This window comes from Malassezia pachydermatis (assembly GCF_001278385.1).
Source record: "Malassezia pachydermatis strain CBS 1879 chromosome Unknown scaffold11, whole genome shotgun sequence".
In the NCBI taxonomy this organism is placed as follows: Eukaryota; Fungi; Basidiomycota; class Malasseziomycetes; order Malasseziales; family Malasseziaceae; genus Malassezia; species Malassezia pachydermatis.
Genome location: NW_017253148.1, coordinates 41,468 through 59,869, shown reverse-complemented (window position 1 = coordinate 59,869; position 18,402 = coordinate 41,468). Strand labels below are relative to the sequence as shown.

The window sequence follows — 18,402 nt, the reverse complement described above, 5'->3', positions numbered from 1 at the left end:
CGAGTCGCGAGCGAGGCCGCAAGGGCGTGGGGCGAACAGGCACGATCGTACGCGCAGATCATAGTCACGTGATCTGAACAACACGCGTTGTGTTGGAGTCCAAGGTGTCGCGGAGGTAGACGCCTTTCCTCACGATCATGAGCGTCGCGCCGGCGCGGCGGTTTCATGAAGAGGGCCTGGGTTCACGCACAGGTCTTCGGATCGGATCGATCCGTCTCGATGAGCAAGGACATGAGGACTTGGATGCGTTCTTTGCAGAATCCAAGCGGGTACTGGAATGGATGGAACGCTCCGACGACGAGCGGTCCGAGTCAGCAGCCAGCGCCACACGGTCCGAGTCAGAGCCGCGGGACGAAGTAAAGCCGCCAGCTACGGCAGAGGAAGACGTTACTACGTGGGACCGTCGTGCGTCGCGCATTTCCGAGTGGGCAGCTCGCAGCGCGGTGGGTAGCGTACGTACGACGCCGCGCGTCGTGGCGGCGGCGGCGCGACCATCCCTGCTGCCACGCGCGGAAGAATCTCTATGGAATTCGACTGTGGATATCTCGCGTGCAGAGCGCACCTTCCAACTGAGCGCTATGGCCGGCGATGTTAGTGCCATGACCGTGCAAAGCGCTGCGCCCGTGGAAGAGGTCTGGGCATCCACGTCACAGCGTCCCAGTCCCAATGATACGAGACTCTCGCATTCGCGTGCACGTATGATGCCGCAGGCGCCAAGTATGAGCACACCGCTCGCTGGCCCTTCACAATGGCCTCGGGTGAGTGAGGTAAGTACGATGGATACATCGCGGATTCCCGATACCGATATGCCGTCGTTCTTACGGCCGGAAGCGTCGATTTTGCCACCACGCACCGCCTCGCTCTCCTCGTCACGGGCATCCACACCGGCAAGCGGGGCATGGGATGCTGCGCCAGCATCTCCGCCGCTTCCCATGTTGGATGCATTGGATCCTTTACCAGGCCCGGATGAGCCCGCGTGGCCGCCTGAAGAGAGCCAGGAGCCACCGAAGAAGCGTGGGCGTGGCCGGCCACGCAAGGACGCGTCGATGCCGCCGCCGCGGGGCCGTCCTGGCCGCCCGCCGGGTCGTCAAAAGCCGGCGCAGAAGATTGTCGAGAACATCTACGATCCACCGAGCTGGCAGTTAGACAACCCGACAGGACTTCGACGTGGCAAGCGGCATCGTATTGCGCCGCTGCAATGGTGGCGTGGTGAGCGGGCCCTGTATGGCCGGCCGGACGAGCGTGAGGACGACGAGGTGGCGGCAAGTGGGCTAGTTGCGCCTGTGCTGAAGCAAGTGATTCGTGTCCCTCGCGCGCCTGGCGAAGGGACATTTTCAGGGATGCGGCGGTTCCGTGCGAAGCCCAGTGCCTACATGCAGCAGATGGGCCGTGAACGGCCTGAGGGGATGCGCTTGTCGCCGGTCGCTGAAAGTGACGAAGACGAGAACATGGATGATACAGCCAGTGACGTTGACCGGTCGATGTACATTCCGCCTGAGACGGGCTGGGATGCGGATACTGATCCGTATGGCCGTGTGATGGATGTGGATCAAAATATGGAAGTAACGATGCGCATTGCATGTACGTCTGATGGTATTCGACCGCGGCCTGCGTTCAACCAAAAGTTCTCCTATGAAAAGATCTTTGGTGTGGGCGACTTTATGGCGGCGGGTGTGCTTGTTATTCCTCGGGGCGGTGAGAAGCCGACCAAGCCAAGCAAGGACAACAATTACACGTTTGTCGTGCTGCAAGGTGCCGTCCAAGTGATGGTGCATCGTACCCGCTTTGTGATTGCGCCAGGCGGCATGTTCTTGGTCCCGAAAGGCAATACGTACCAAATCCGCAATGTATCGCATCGCGAGGCCCGTATTTTCTTCGCTCAGGCACGCAATATGCAGACGCCGCTCACGCCTGTGATGCATGCGGGCGAAACAGCGTTTGCGCATGGCGGCGCTCATGTACATGTCGAGCCGCCAGCCGCTCACGAGGACGGCGATGACGACAATGACAACGAGGACGGCGAATCCACCGACTCGGACGATGCAGATGCATCAGGGGATTTTGCTTTGCGTCGAGCATGATGATGTTGTTGGTATAGCCTATAATGTATTCTAGTGATCCTTTTTGGGCAAATGCAAAAAGCGACGTAAGCGACCGCTATGAGGATGATGCGAGGACGTGGACGACGAGGAAGGCAGCGTCGCGGAGTTCACGGACGAGGCCTCGCTGTCCGTGGGCTTGGGACTTTGGCTGCCCATGTGAAGAACCGATGCAGTATCGTCGGCGACATCTTGGATGCGCGACGCAAGCGCGTGACGCCACATCGAGAGTCGCTCCTGTTTCGACATGGAGGTGGACGACGCCATGGACATGCGGTCGGGCGAGGGCGGGCGTGGCGGGGGTGCAGGCGGTGGCATGAGGATCGCTGCATCATTCGACATACGTCGTGGATCTTGCAGCATTTGCCGTTGCCATTCTTCGCGAGAGGAGACATTGAACCGTTGCATGCGATCCGCGCGCGACTTTTTGAGCGCTGCATGCTTTCGTGTGTGTGTAGAGATGACGCCCTTCAGAAGCGTGCTTCGATGATCCCACGCAATCTTGATCATATCCTTTCGAATCAAGTCGGTTAAGTCGCCGTACGTGCCGAGAATATTGTTGTACTCGAGCTTCGGAATAAGGAACTCTAAATCGTACAGATTCGTCAGCGAGTGATCACCATCGCCCTTGTACGAAAGACATACGGCCATAGCTGCAACCATCACATGCACAAACGACATGTAGTGACCAGCGCGACGTAGCATTTCATCACGGAACGCCTCCAAGTCGACGGCATCTGTGTGCAAATGCTCGCTGCCTCCCTGCATAGCACTGCGCTGCGTCATGATCGACTCATTCGAGTGATGAATGACCGGCGACGCTGGCAACAGGATATTCGCTTCGCTCCCCGAGTCCGAGTCCGAGTCCGAGTCCGAGTCGCTCAGCGACACAGGGGAGGCCACCGTGTGACGGGCCTTGCGTGACATCGAGACGATTTGCTTGAACCATTTGCGTTTCTTGTGCTCGTCGACATTCTCTTCCTCCTGCTCTTCACGAGCCTGAGCCTGCTTGGCATTGCGAGAGCTGAAGAGATACGACCACAGCTGGCGGCCGACACGCAACTCCAACTGCACTTTCACAGGGTGCATATGAAGCTCGCACTTATCGATCAAGCCCACGCCACCAGCAGGCACAGGCATAAGCCAGTGTGCCAGCAAGAACTGCTTTTGATCGTTCAGCTGGCTGTTCGTCTGTCGGGGCTGATACTTGGTCAAAATCTCCTCAAAGTAGGCCGACGGGTGCGCATTGTGTGCCTCCATGTTTTGCAAATTGACACAGTTGATCGACATGCCCGAGGCCAGCGCCATGCGGGAGTACGCTGTCCCTTGCATATGCAGACGCGCAAACAAGCCGTGGATGTCTTTCACATCCGCATCGGTAGGACCATCGTCCGCAATCATGTTCCATTCAATCGACTCTGCACATGCCCGCAATAGCAGCGCTGAATGTTTGCTCTTATCGCGTGACGATGAATGCGAGATAAACACGGCTTCTTCAAGCATGCACATGTTGACGTACAAATCGATTAGCTGTACGTTGCACAGCACATACTCATTAATCCCTGTGTTGTTCAGTGCATCGAACTGCGCCTCGTACGCCCGAAGTTGATTGGAAAGATCGTGAATGCGCACCTGATGCGCCGCAATCAGACTTACGACAAAGTCGGGGTCGTTAAATTGGTAGCTGTACAAAAGCGAGTCACGACGTCGCTCCAGCTCCTTTTGCAGAGGATCTGTGTACAGGACCAGGTCGGTCACCACATTGTAGATGGCCGCGAATTGCTCGCTGTTGGCCGTCAACGTAAAGCGGGGGCACAATATTTGCACGAGATCCATATTGTGGCTTAGATAGTTGACCTCTGTGTCATCCAGGTGGCCTGTATCGATCACAGGGCGTGATGGATCTTGCAGACGCAGGCGATTGTGCTTGTCATACAGGACAAACGCATGCGTCTCACGGATCAAGCGCTGGAATCGAGGCTGGTGAAGACCGTTGAGCACCTCAGCAGGGAGACGCAACGATTCCAAGGTCGATTGGGTCTCATCCTCTTCGATGGCGTCCACGGAATGATAGCACTGCAACGACTGCATCGCGATAAAGTTGCGGTGCATGACGTTGTGATTGATTGAGCGTTCGTCGTACATCGAGTCGCTAACCGCATAGTTGCGTACACGCAGTTGCCTCGCATGGAAAACCAACGTCGAGTTCTCGCCAACGTGCGAATGTAAAATCAGCTCAGGCTGAACACATACACAAATGGTTTTTTTGCGTAGGCTAAACATGTCGGAAATACCATGACCAGGTTCGTACGATTCGCTGTGCTCTGCCCCATAGTCAGAAAGGAAGGTATGTTCCATGCCTTTCGAGGAAAGTCGCGTAGTATCCGCAATCATATCTTCAAGCAACGTCGAAGGATCCGCCTTGTTATCCGCATCCATCGAGCGCTGCAAGTGCAGACGTGCCCGTTCCAGCAGCTCGTACACCTGGTACTGCTCCGAAACACTCAAGCGCTGACTGAGTCCACGATGGTACAGAGAACTGTCATAGTATCGCATGAGGATATCGCGAGTCAAGTTGTTCAGCATGACCACAGGACGGTAGGCCAGAATTTGGTTGTTAAACGACTCCCACTCCTTGCGTAGTGCTGAGGGATTCTTCTGTGATGCATCTTCGTCCAAGCTCTGTCCTGTTGCATTGGCATGGCGTGCGCGATCTACTTCGTACTGCGGCACCTCACCCTGGATCGCATCTTTTTCCGTCCGGTGCTCCATGATGCGATCAATATGCGCTTTGATATCACGCCCAGCCATCTGCAAGCGATGCAGCCTTTCTTGCTGCTCATGGTACAGCGAATCGCCTGGCATGGTGTTTTGCTCCAACATCTTTTGGAGCACTAGTATATCCCCGTCCAGGTGGCGCAGTCGTTGATGCTCCAAATCCAAATGGTCATCCATCACTTGACGAGAACGGCCAATGAGGCACGTATGTGTGCCTTCATGCCCGAACTTGGAGTACACCGTCAGCGGCGGCGCAGCCATCGTCATCTTGCGGAAGGGCGGGCGGGAGGTAGAAGACTGCCGCGTGGGTTCAGATGGGGCATCATGCGACGAGCTTGTCGTTTCAGGACTGTCTGAGCGTGGCATCCATACCGGATCCACTGATTCGGTGCTCGCTTTGCTAGACCGACGTACGACGTGCGCTTGCCACTCCACAAGACGATGGAAATTGAATCGCGCAAGCGTAAGAGCTTTCTGAATATGCAGCTTCGGGGCCTTTTCTTCCACAGGCAAATCCCCCAGTTCGTAATAATCCAAGCGGTCGTACACAGGATGCTCCGTATCCTGTTGCTCGCTCTTGGAGAAGACCGAGGCAAGGGGATCAAACTGCATATCGGGCGTCGCAGGCAGGGAGCTCACGGAATCATACGTCTCGCGGAAACGAGCACACAGACACCACAGTTCCAAGTCGCTAATATCCGCCTCGGCTTCGTACAGAGGCTTACGTAGGCTGCGCGTAGGCTTGGCACCTTCGACAGGTGGCTGATGCACGGTTTCCTGCATGCGCTGGTGCAAGTCAAGGTAGAACATGCCGGCCTTGGCCTTGACACCGACGTACGAACGCAGTGCCTCTTTATAGTCGTACCGCAAACGCTGCCGGTATACGTGCGAAAGCTGCAATGGCGCAATGTTGAAACGGTACTTGATCGTCCCGAGGTGCAAGCCAAACTTCGGCGACTTGACACCTGGCGCTTTCGGGAAAACGTTGCCCTGACGGATCGGAAGACTCAAACGGCCATTAAAGAGTCGACACCATTCCATGAAATGGTCCCACGACTTGGGCGTAATGTACACACTATTACGCGAGAGCTGCATCGCGCTGTTGTACAGGTCACCATCGCCAATAGCCTGCAAAGACACTGACAAATGCACAAAGTCGGAGCGCCAGCCATAGTACGAGTCGCCACGCTGCGACTCAGGCAGGCGGTCGTACCCTTCGCGGGAGCGCAAAAGGACTTGCCAGTGTGGCTTGCGTCCAAAGAAGCGGCACTTGCGGTAGAACGGTGTGCCTTCACACTTCGGCGTGCGTTCACAGGTCTTTTCCGTACATGTATGCTCCGAAGCGAGGCCCATGCCCCACCGTACACCGCCACTTAGCTGCCAGCTGATTTTGGCAAATGTGGCAGGGACAGGCGTATCAAGACGTTCTAATACAGCACGGGCAGTCGTCCGCACGCCACGCTCAACATCGTAGAGACCAGTCAAGGCCATATCCTGCATGTGTTTCAACTGGGGAATCGCCAGCAGATGCTCGCCGCTGCGGACCTGGAGGAATTCGTGATCGGGATTGGCGACGCCCAATCGCACTTCCACGTTCTTACGCCAGGCTAGTACCCAACCAGCGCCGCCTTGGAGGAAGTAGTAGGGATCCCGAGCACCTTTCAAATGCAGATGCACATCGTTGTCGAAGAAGATATGCATGGAACCCTGCAAATGCAATGGCAGCTTATCCCAGGGCCCAGGCTTGGGCGACGGATCGCGAGGGGGACTGGTAATCGCATCAATCACAGCTTTCAGGTCCTGGATCGTCGGTTGCATGGACTGGCCCCACGAAAAGATGGTGGGCCGCGACGAGGATACATGCACAGTCACAGGACCGTATACCTTGGGTGTCATGCAGCTCTTCGGGACCATGAGACCATGCTCGACACTACCTGTGGCGTCGATGGCAGGGACAATGGTAGCACGGACATGACGAACACTGTACTCGTCACCCAGCTGCTCGGCCACACAGATATCGCCCTCGGCATCGAAGCATGGCTCCATATCGGTGCGAGGCGGAATGTGCAGGAGCGGCAGTGGGTAGTCACGCAAACGGATGATCGCTTCCGAGAGACGCCATCGTACATGCAACGGAACAAGGGTTGTATACTCCAAGTCCACCGGATTGCCTGCCTGCGTATGCAGCCACGTATGTGTATCTTCCAGTTGGTAGCCGGTGGGCTGCGAGATATCCAACGACAACTTGGTCATCGTCAGCCGCGCGAGTGGCGGATCCGATGGTCGTGAGCGGACCTCGATGGGGATGTGTTCATGTGTAACTTCGTCCAAGTCAACGACGCGGTGATGAATGTACGACAGGAACGCACGCTCACGCGCTGCACGAACATTGCGGGCATTGTGGATACGCCGAATCCAATTGGACGAATTCAAGGCATCCAAACGCTCGCGCGTGTTGTCTGGCACGGCCTCCGGGTCTGTCTGAGCCAAACGCTGCTCAAAGAGACGCAGGCGTTCCATGCGCATCAGCTGCTCGTCACCTCCAGCGCGGAAAATGAGGTTGAGTTTCGAGTCGAGGGCCTCGTCGGCCGCCTCGATCACGGCAATGCCAATGCGCAAGGAGATATGTGGCAGTCGCTTTGGTGCCTCGTTGTGGGGATATATGGCGCTCTGGTTGTAGCCGAGGATGAACTGGTATACGAGCTGCTTGGTCGCTTTGAAGGCCACCACGGAGCCCTCGATAAGAAGATGCGAGTAGTACAAGTAGGGGATCCGCGCATGCAGACTATCACCCGTGACGAAGATCGTCTTGGGGGAATCGGTCTGTTCGCCCAAAGAGACGGCAAAGCGGCGGAACACCACGGCATCGTCCCAGGCCTCGGACCTGTGCTTTTCTTGTGGAAGGCAAGCATGCAATGAGTCCAACGCCACACGAATGCCCTGGCGCTTGCGTACATGCAAGGCCTTGATGTAAAGAAAGATCTGACGATCATGCGGGAGCCACACATACAAGTGGATGCGAGGGACGGTCGCCATAACATGCACGGTCATTCGGGGCTTGTCGGGGCTGGGCGAAGGTTTTTCGTCGTTGAGAGGTGGTACTGTGGCAGGTCTGGGTCGACGACATGCTTCTAGCAACGTCCGTATGGCGGATATAGATACAAGCAGACAGTACGTGTTGACCAACACGATCCGCATCGTCACGGAGCCTTCCGTCCTGGCATTGATGGCGATGTTAGGGTGTGCATTCCTGCATTCCGCTTCTGCGAGCAGTGCAGGGATGTGCACCATTTGAGAGTCATCCTGCAGCTGATGTAGACGTGGCACATGACGTGGCTCTCGCAGCAAATGATCGAACGACGTAGTAAAGTCCCACTGGTCTTCCACGTAGATGCCCGTGTCATTATCGTCTTCACGCGGTGCATTCTCAGCATGCGACGCAGCGGCGCCAATATCGACGAGGGGGAAGAGCGAAATGTCATGCATGGAGCCTACAATCGCAGCGCCACTTCCGTCTTCGTACGCCAAGGCACGAGCGCGAGTACCGATGTGCTCTGGCAGACGTAAGGCCTGCCGAGCGTCCTTGGACGTCCGCTCAAACACGTCGAGTGGCCGCGCCTGGTTCGCCCGAGAATAGTCCAGCACAGTACTGCCGATGACCAGCGCGATACCGCGACGAATGGACGGCTCAAAGTGCGAATCATGCCCGCCCAGGTACACAGAGACGCGGCCGACGCCCATATGCATAAAGTGGAGCGTCGGCAGGCGATTCATGAAGGACTTGGGTGGATTGTACGTCGTGCCATCGTCCACAGGGGCAGAGGGTGGGGGGGACGAGTCCATAGGACGCACATGGAAAATGGCACGTAGGACGTCGAGGAGCGTTTCCACGACAAATGCGTGCCACACGTTCACATCGATGTGCTGCACAGAGAGGCGCGTACGACTTCGCGCCGCCTGGTAGTTTATGCGTGGCCGCCATGTGTGTATGTCGATCGCAGTAGGGATACGCGATGCAAATTCGAAACCAATGGCGCCGATGTTGAGCACATCATGGTGCGTCGGTCGTCCGCCCACATGTGGCATAGTCAAGTACGCGTCAATTGCCGCGATACCGGCACTCGCATCGAAGACGTAGCGCAGCGGGTACTTTTTGTGCGCCTCGATTGCCTCGATATTGCCAAGCTGCGAGTCGCGGAGGACACGCACACGTTCGCCATACGAGCCTTGCAGCTCGATATGGAGCTGGGGTATCGAGACGGCCAATGCACGACGTTCCGCATCCCAGAGCTGCGCAGAGCGGCCCTGGTGCACTACGACGTCCACTGCGCCGATTTGAAAGACCATCGCTACGCGCGGGAGCCATTGGGGACCGGTGAATTTGAAGCCCTGCGACGAGGAAGGCGTCGACGGCCTTGCGCGCCGCAACGCGGAGGAGACACGTGACAAACTCGTGAGGTCAGGAGCGCTGCGAATGTGTTCGAGGCTCATACGCAGTGTGACCATAGGCTCGTTGGGATCGGTGTCGAAGAACAAGGGCGGACGCCCGTGTTGGGCTTCTGCGGGCAGCACGCCGTAGGGAGTGAACGAGGTGCGGCACCATGTATGCAGGCGCGTAAAGCTCAGCAACAACGAGCGGTGCTTCGAGTGCTCCATATGGAGGACGGTCTTGATGTGCGCCAGAGACCATTGCAGGTAAAAGATGCGACGCGCTTCAAAGAGCGAGGCATTATGCCCTTTCCCACGACCACAAGCACCGAACCAAGCCTGGTGCACGGAGTGAGATGGATCGCTGTTTTCCAGAGACACACGCAGCGATTTCAGTTCCAGGCGGAGCTCATCGTCGCTGTCGCCCGGCAGATGGTGCACAATGTGAGCCTTGCCGAGGTTCAGGACAATGCTGCGCATGTAGGCGAGCCATCTAGGCGGCGTGGGCGTGGGCGGTCGCGAGGGTTGCGAAGCGGGAGACTCGGTGGGTATCGAGGCATGCTTCCACGCCGTGATGTCAGATCGTACATGCTGCAAGGCATCGGCGTCGACATGCAAGTCGGCCAGCTCCAGGCGGACCATCGCTGATTCACGTACAATGTACTCCTTAAACTTGGTCCGTACCGAGAACGATGAGCGCCCTGGCATCGCCACGACATCGTTCTCGTGATGCTGTAGACGAATGCCTTCGACGTCCAACTGCACACGCAAGCGGCCTTCTGGCGCCCGCATGTTCAGGCCGAAGAAGCCGTGCGACCGCGTATGCATGGCCTGCGTCGGCGCGTCGGCAAAGCCGTCAGACACGGTTTGTGCGAGACGATGGAGACGTCGGGCTGCGTACGCGAGAAGCACCGAGGCATGCCAGCGTGCATAGTCGACCTGCAGCGCCACGGCAGTGTCGGCGGGACGAACACGCACATCGCAGACTTCGACCGCAATGAAGTTGGCAGACAATGCCCCTATACTCTCAATAACGAGGGTAAGAAAACGCTTAGTCCGACGAAGCATGATATGACGTAGCTCGCGCCATCGGTGTTGTGCTTGGTGCCATGGCGAGGCAGAGGTGTGCGCAAGGAGGGCGGCTTGCGACGTATGTGAGATACCCTCGCCGTGTGGATGGGAGGAGGTAGAGGCCGACGAAGGCTCGTTGGTGTCGGCGGGTGCTTCCTTGGCCGCGGGCGGCGCAGAGGGACGCAAAACAAGGTCTACCTCGACCCCTTCTATGCGGAGCGTAAGCCATTGCACGCGGCTGGGTGTGGTGGCTCGGCGCTTGAGTAGATCAGGCCAGTGGATCACGAGGTAGATCTGCCGGAACCGCCAGCGTGGTCCTTCTGTAGGCTGCCATACCAAGTCGTGCAGACCGCCAAGCAAGCTGAGGGAGCGTAATTCGCCACGGCCCTGCAGCAGGCGCTGGGTAGCCCATGGTATGCCGACATGTTCGAGCAGGAGGATCACGGCAGGTATGGCCAGTAGGATCCATAACCATGCCCACGTCGAGCTGTACGACGCCGTACGCACAGTATCCCCCAGCATCCTGTATGCTACGCAAGGGAAAGTGCCTCGGACGTTCGTCGGTCAAGGTGGAGAAGACGACAGACAACGGGGCGACGTACATGCGGGCGGTCCGTCTAGATGTGGAGGGGAGGCAGGCACGTTGGCGGACCGGCAGGGTGTGTGTGTGTGTCTATGGATGGACTACAACGCATCAAAGTTGATGGCATGCACGGCACGCAAGCGCTCTCGCTCGTCCTCGCGCTTCTCACGCTGGTCGAGCATGAAGACGATCCCGCTGAGCAGCGCGATCAGCGCACACAGCGTCAACGTCACGAACGGGATCCAGTCGGCTGGGTGGAGGAACAGCTCGCGGCGCCAGAACTCCGGCGCAGAGCCCGTGGGAATGACAACGACTTCGCTGTTGGGCACCACGCCTTCGAGCACAAGGTAGGGTGGGACTTGGCGGCGTGTGCTTCCGACGAACAGCGACTCGACATAGTTGTTGGTGCGGCCCAATCCAAAGAACGCGGACGGCGAGAGAAGCGCCGCGTAGCCTGTCTGAGGCTGCTGGCCCACTTGCTGCGCACGCCGCACACCATTGGGATCAAGCACAGAGAACTTGTAGGAGGCGCCGCCTAGCGCGCTACCCCATGGCGCGTACGCCTTCGCATCAGTTGGCTCGCATCGTGCGCCACAGGCGGCGTTGAGCGTCAGGGTCTTGAGGAAGAACGCGTCATGGAAGTAGTTGTTCTGTACAAACGACACACTGCGTGCATCTGATGTGCGGGAAGCAAGGGGCTCAATGGACTGCAAGACCAAATCCAACGTCCCGTCCTCGTCCAAATCCAAAAACGAGACGCTGCGTACGTACTCCATCGTGTCGAGCACGGTGCCATTCACACGCACAAAGGTGCGATGCTCCACCTCTGCGCCAGCGGCACAGCCTACAGCGCCACGTTTAGGACACACGGTGCTCTCCAGCAAATGCACACGCGTCCGACCAGGCGCTGCCCGGGGTGGCACTGTGAGAAGCGCTACGTCCGGATAGCCGTCCATATTGTAGTCGCCAATGCGTATAGGTACAGGCACACTGTGCGATCCAATGTCGTCTTGCAGCAGCAGTGACGCATCGCCCGTCAATGTGTCCAGGGGGAGGCGGGCAAGTAGGGTATTGGCCTCCTCCACGGAAAAGTCTAGACGGAACTGCGGATCCGCCTCACAAAGCTGCAATTCATCACGGCATCGATCAGGGGGTGTCGTCATGTTGGGCCACGTAATCATACCGCGCTTCTCACGCTCACACAACGGCATCTGTTCGTTGTAGGCGATGTTGAGCATGCATCGTCCTCGCTCGCATGTCGGGAAAACGACGTCCATCGTCCCATCGCGGTTCATATCTGCAAACGACAAGGCGCCTGTGCCAGGCGGCAAGTCGCCTGCACGAGCCAAATCGTACGTCCGAGGCTCATCGATACGCGCCGTCCAGATTTGGTACGATAAGCGCGAGGACAATGGGCCTTGGCATACCAAGAACAGATCTGCGAGACAATCGCCATTCATATCGACATGGGCAGAGCTGTGTGGGTGGGCTAGCTGGCACGGCGAAATGTCGCCGTGCATCGTCAGCTCTTCCAAGCTATACTGCGACGTGGCCTCATCGCGACGCCACAGTGTCAATGTGCCCGGCTTGGCAGTCGCATGACCAAGCAATTCGCCTTGCAGTGTGCCGGAGGCATCGACCAGCAAGGGATGCGGTGCGTCAGAGGCAGGCAGGGTGATCGGCAAGCCAAGCTGGCCATCGGTTTGGCTGGGCCACAAAAACAGCGAGAGAGGCGCCTCGCCTGCCTGCGTGGATTCTGTCATCACGAGCCAGTCTGTACGACCATCGTAATTTAGGTCAGCAGGAACAACGTTGACAATGCGCATGTTGTCTGGCACACGGACTTGCGCGGCCGGAGTGCTATTAAATTGAAACTTGGTATGCATCCATTCATGAACACGCACAGTCTGTCGGTCGGCATCGACAAGGAGTGCATCGACGTATCGATCGTCGTTATGGTAGGCCCACGCCACGATTTGGCCATGGGCATCATCTAGACCCAAAGTGCCGACGTCAATCAGTGCATCGTCTTTGAATCGCTTCTGAGGAAGCCACCAAGACGCACGCACGGACGATGTGGCGATGGCGAGGAGGGCCAGCACGAGGACCAGCACGTCACGAGGACGTATACACAAGCCATGCGGCATCGTGCACGGCGTAAGAAACAAGCAAAGTTGCCTGGAACGCGGGTGTCGTGGGTCCGCTGGACGACGTGCCGTGCCGTGATCACGTCGTGGCGACTGGCCCTCGTCCCTGCGACGGCGTGGAGGTCGTCGCTAGGCCCTGACGACGCACGTGGGTTCGGCCGATAGAGCGGCGGCGGCCCGCGCTCGTCCCTCGTCGGCCACCGCAGCGAGTCGCTTGCTGTGTGTATCGACCAGCGATACAGCTAGGGCGTGCATCAACGACGACCATGAGCGACGAAAGCTTGTTCCGGTCGGCGAACATGTCGTTGATCCAGCTGTACATTCCGTCGGAGAGTGTACATGCTACGGTCACAGAGCTTGGCGAGCTTGGCAATATCCAATTCAAAGATGTACGTGGACCACGCTAACTAACAACGCAGCTCAACCCGGATGTCGCGCCATTTCAGCGTACGTTTGTCGCGGACATCCGTCGTCTGGATGAGATGGACCGCCGTGTGCAGTTTCTCCAGGCGCAGCTGGAGCGCGAAGCGATTCCAGCGCGTCCGTTGGAGAGTGCCATGGCCCTCCTCTCCACGGAAGACCAGGCGCGTAGCCCGATGATGATGGAGGAGCTTTCGCGCCGTCTCCAGGAGCATGAGGAGCGTGTGAAGCAGATGAATACGAGTCAGGAGGCGCTGCAGAAGCGTCTTTTGGAGCTGGAAGAAGCGAAGAACGTCATCCGTGAGACGGAGGTGTTTTTCCAGCAGGCGGAGGCGCAGCCGGAGGCCGTGCGTGTGAGTATGGACACAGATGCAGAGGCGCCCCTTCTTGAAAACCAGGGCCAGGTGCGGCCGAACATGTCGGGCTTTGCACCTGTCGACCTGGAGTTTGTGGCGGGCACGATTGAGCGTGCGCATATGCCGACGTTGGAACGTGTGTTGTGGCGTGCGCTCCGTGGCAACCTGTTTATGAACTATGCCGAGATCCAGCAGGGCTTTGAGGACCCGTCCAAGGACGAGCCCGTGTTTAAGAATGTGTTTGTGATCTTTGCGCATGGCTCAGCGGTGCTCGCGAAGATCCGCAAAATCTGCGAGTCAATGGGCGGTACGCTCTACCCTGTTGAGAGCGATGCGTCGCAGCGCGATGCGCGTCTAGGCGAGGTGCTGGAGCGTATTGAGGACCATGAGAATATTTTGTACTCGACCAATGCCGCGCGGCGTACCGAGTTGGTCCGTGTGGCCGAATCGGTCGAGGCGTGGGCCGACTTGGTGCGTCGTGAGAAGCTGGTGTATGGCACGATGAACCTGTTCCAAGTCGACGTGAATCAGAAGACTATGGTCGCCGAGGGATGGGCGCCCTCCTCGGAGCTGAGCAGTGTGCAGTTGGCACTGCGTCGCGCGACGGAGCATACTGGGTCACACGTCTCGTCGGTAATGCAGACGATGCGGACGAAAGAGACGCCGCCCACGTACCAGCGGACAAACAAGTTCACGGAGGGCTTCCAGGCGATTATTGATGCATATGGCCACGCGACATACCAAGAAGTGAACCCGGGTCTGTTCGCTGTGATTACCTTCCCGTTCCTGTTTGCTGTGATGTTCGGTGATATTGGCCATGGTATTCTGATGTTCTTGGCGGCGGGTGTGATGGTGCTGTATGAGCAGAAGCTGCTTCGGACGCGCCTGGACGAAATTACGTCGATGTTCTTCTATGGTCGCTACATTATCCTGCTGATGGGTGCGTTTGCAATTTTCACGGGTATTATGTACAACGATATCTTCAGTCGCAGTATGCACATCTTCCACTCGGGATGGGCATGGCCGAAGAAGGGCGGAGAAGGGTCGCTGACTGCTGAGCCGACCGGCCATGTGTATCCTATTGGCCTGGATCCCAGCTGGCACGGAGCGGAGAACAACCTGGTGTTTACCAACTCGCTCAAGATGAAGCTCTCGATCGTGCTGGGTGTGGCACACATGACGTTTGCGCTGATGCTCAATGTGCCGAACCACCTCCACTTCAAGCGTGCGTCGTGGATTTGGGCGGAATTGGTGCCGCAGGTCCTGTTTATGGAGTCGCTGTTTGGCTACCTCGTGATTACGATTGTGTACAAGTGGTCGACCGATTGGTACGCAACGGACGCCCAGGGTCAGCCGCTGCACAACTCGCCGCCGGGTCTGCTGAACATGCTGATTTACATGTTCCTCAAGCCAGGTGTGGTTGATCCCGAGTCGCAGCTGTATGCAGGCCAGGCGTCTGTGCAGATGCTCCTCCTGCTTCTAGCGTTGGTATGTGTGCCGTGGATGCTGGTCACCAAGCCGTACCTGCTGTACCGCGAGCACAAGCAGCGCCAGGGGGCTGGCTACCATGCGGTTGGCTCGGCCCGTGGCGAGCAGCGCGTAGCGGATGGCCACGACGAAGATGAGCGTGCACTTGAAGACGATATGATCCCCGAAGACGAGGAGGATGAGGAAGAGTTTGAGATGGGCGAAGTGGTCATCCATCAGATTATCCATACCATTGAGTTCTGCTTGGGCTGCATCTCCAACACTGCATCGTACCTGCGTCTGTGGGCGCTGTCGCTGGCGCATGCACAGCTCTCGCAGGTGCTGTGGGATATGACCATCAAGAATGTGTTTGGTATGACAGGCCTGTTTGGCGTGTTTGCGACCGTGTTCGCCTTTGCGCTGTGGTTCGTCCTGACCATCGCCATTTTGTGTATTATGGAAGGTCTTTCTGCCTTCCTGCATGCTTTGCGTCTGCACTGGGTCGAGTCCGGCTCGAAGCACTACGAAGCGGGTGGTTACCCCTTCGAACCGCTCACCTTTGTGCCCGACGCATCCTCATAGGGCCGCCGTATACATATAGACCGACGTGTAGATGACACTTTTTTTGCCGACGCGCGCGACGGCCCTCCGATTCGGTGAGCGAGAAGGGGGGAGAGGCGCGAGACGCCGAGTGAGCACGGGCCAATCAGAAGGTCGGGCCGGTGGATGCGCATCCCCGGACCGAGAGAAGACGATATGCGCGTCACTGTGGACATGCGTTTATTGGTGTAACGTCCAGGGTTGTAGTACGATGGCGTCGGCAGTCCGGCAGGTCCTGCGCCAGGTTGGTGGGGGAGGAGCCGCGCAGCATTCCTTGCGTATGCTCATGGTAGGATGCCCGGTACGTATGACTTACACACCATTAATATTCGCAGGGCTCAGGCAAAGGGACCCTTTCTGAACGCATCGTGAAAGAGTTTCCTGTCGAACATGTCACGGCTGGCGATATTTTGCGTCGGCATATTCGTGATGGTACCGACATTGGCCTAGAAGCTGCGAAAGTCATCCGGGCTGGCCGTCTTATGCCGGATGAGACGATGATGGAGCTCATTCATTCCGAATTAAAGATGCTGGGCGAAAAGAACTGGATTCTCGATGGGTTCCCACGCACCCTTGGGCAAGCAGAGCTACTTACGGCGACTCTGGTCGCTGCTGAGCACCCACTTTCGTTGGTCGTCAACCTGGTCGTGCCAGAAGAGGTCATTTTGCAGCGTATTTTGGACCGGTGGACACACATTCCTTCGGGCCGCGTATAGTACGTATACGATCCTACTTATACCGCAGTAATATGTCGTTCAATCCACCGAAATGCCCTGGCTTTGATGATATTACTGGTGAACCGTTGGAGAAGCGAGAGGATGATAACCCAGAGACGTTCAAGAAGCGCATCGCTGCCTTCCACGAGAAGACCGAGCCGATGATCTCACTGTTCCGCTCCATGTCGTGCCCGACGGATCCTTCGCGGCCGTTGGTCGTGGACTTGGCCGGCTCGACCAGCAACGAAATCTGGCCCAAGCTGCAACATGTTCTTCGCGAACGATTCCCTTACTTTACATAGCTACTACTCATACACTGTCTTATCCTGCAAACGTGCGCGCTTAATGATATCAGGACGGACCAACGAAGACGGCCATCGCTGCATCACACGTTCGTATACAGTTGCCTGCTCAATAGCCGCGTCACTAATAGCATCACGATGTGCCGTCTGCAACATGTCGAGGCGGCGTTGTACAAACGCCGGAAAGTGTGTGGCTGTCCGTCGAAGAAGGGAGATAGGCCATGGCAAGGAATCTGAACCACTAGTCTGCGTTCCAGCCAGAGACTCGGTGGTGGGATCACTGCCGATATGAGTGCCATCCAAGTAGGGATCGCTGGCACTGGGTATGATAGGCGGAGCAGGCGAGCCAGACGATGTCGTCGAATAAGATCGCGCTCGAAGATGCGGTGGGATCGGTATGGATGGCTGCGGGCCTTGATTGGGCGGTGGCACAGCGATGACGACAGGGGGTGGGGCAGTGGTAGCCGCGGCTGCAGCTGCAGCAATCGCTGAGGGGCTTGTGACGGGTATCGTATGAGCAGGTTTGACGGCACTTGTTGAGGTCACGACGTTGGACCGCGACGCGAGCAACGGACCAAACGACACGCCGCCGCCGGCCACTTTGCGTTGCTTCGCACGCAGTTTGCGCTGCCGACGTGCCTTTCGTGCCTTTTTGCGCTCAATGCGACGGACTTGGTCCTCGTACTCGCCAATGCCCATGCCTGAGGACACCCACCACCAAAAGCCGAGCCAACTTTGCCAGTTGGTAAACGCAGCGGAGAAGTCGCGCATCCAATACAAGCGGTCGTAGCCGATATGGACAAAGCTGACCACCGTTTTGAAGAGGGCAACGGCGATAGTAAAAGCGCCAAATGCGGCTGTTGACCCATCAAGACGCCATGCACGGCGCCAGTTCACAAGACAGCCCCATATCAGGATGGAGAGCATGTACAACAAGGCCAGGGAGCTATCGCAGATATTGACGATCGCATCAGCCAAGTCATGTGTTTTGTAATCGTCAGGGGGAGAAAAGTCAGAAAACTCCATACCCGCCTGGATCAGCGCTAAAGGCCCAAGGATCCAAAAGATGAGCAACTTTTCGAGACGCGATGGGAAAAGTAACGTAAGAAACTGAATGTGGGTAATCTGGTATAAGTATACATTCAAACGTACATGAGCGGACAAGGAAGCAAAGGCACTGAGGATATCCCAGAAGGCAATTTGCACGGCATTCCAATCGCGTCGGTGAGGAATAGAGAAGGCCAAGTAGGGAAACATGTAGGGCCACGACTGCGCGAAATTGTAGAGGTCTTGCAGCGTCATTGCGAGCGTCGCACTTAAGAAGATCCACATAAATAGCGTCGACACAACTTGTAGGAGGAAATTGACGCGGTTCAGTGGGTAGTGGTACGCCGATGTGAATAGGATATGAAACATGAGAGAGGTAATAAACGCA

At 57.3% G+C, this 18,402-nt stretch overlaps 6 protein-coding genes across 6 annotated transcripts; 3 read left to right on the top strand and 3 right to left on the bottom strand.

The window, feature by feature from the left end:
• Positions 1–137: 137 nt before the first annotated feature.
• Positions 138–2,081, top strand: Malapachy_2859 (inner kinetochore protein mif2; the record flags this gene model as incomplete). The annotated part of the gene is made up of 1 exon (XM_018137345.1): positions 138–2,081. The coding sequence occupies one exon, from the start codon at positions 138–140 to the stop codon at positions 2,079–2,081; it is 1,944 nt and encodes a 647-aa protein (XP_017990184.1).
• Positions 2,082–2,111: 30 nt separating this feature from the next.
• On the bottom strand, positions 2,112–10,898 carry Malapachy_2826 (hypothetical protein; the record flags this gene model as incomplete). The annotated part of the gene is made up of 1 exon (XM_018137312.1): positions 2,112–10,898. The coding sequence occupies one exon, from the start codon at positions 10,896–10,898 to the stop codon at positions 2,112–2,114; it is 8,787 nt and encodes a 2,928-aa protein (XP_017990158.1).
• A 162-nt stretch (positions 10,899–11,060) lies between these two features.
• On the bottom strand, positions 11,061–13,106 carry Malapachy_2786 (hypothetical protein; the record flags this gene model as incomplete). The annotated part of the gene is made up of 1 exon (XM_018137272.1): positions 11,061–13,106. One exon carries the CDS (start codon positions 13,104–13,106, stop codon positions 11,061–11,063), a length of 2,046 nt encoding a protein of 681 aa, XP_017990129.1.
• Positions 13,107–13,372: 266 nt separating this feature from the next.
• Malapachy_2819 (vacuolar (h+)- 98 kd subunit) lies at positions 13,373–15,931 on the top strand (the record flags this gene model as incomplete). Its single annotated transcript, XM_018137305.1, has 2 exons — positions 13,373–13,495; positions 13,526–15,931. 2 exons carry the CDS (start codon positions 13,373–13,375, stop codon positions 15,929–15,931), a joined length of 2,529 nt encoding a protein of 842 aa, XP_017990135.1.
• Positions 15,932–16,160: 229 nt separating this feature from the next.
• Malapachy_2825 (adenylate kinase) lies at positions 16,161–16,967 on the top strand (the record flags this gene model as incomplete). Its single annotated transcript, XM_018137311.1, has 3 exons — positions 16,161–16,250; positions 16,285–16,664; positions 16,694–16,967. The coding sequence occupies 3 exons, from the start codon at positions 16,161–16,163 to the stop codon at positions 16,965–16,967; spliced, it is 744 nt and encodes a 247-aa protein (XP_017990144.1).
• A 3-nt stretch (positions 16,968–16,970) lies between these two features.
• Positions 16,971–18,383, bottom strand: Malapachy_2839 (hypothetical protein; the record flags this gene model as incomplete). Its single annotated transcript, XM_018137325.1, has 2 exons — positions 16,971–18,092; positions 18,120–18,383. 2 exons carry the CDS (start codon positions 18,381–18,383, stop codon positions 16,971–16,973), a joined length of 1,386 nt encoding a protein of 461 aa, XP_017990212.1.
• Positions 18,384–18,402: the final 19 nt, after the last annotated feature.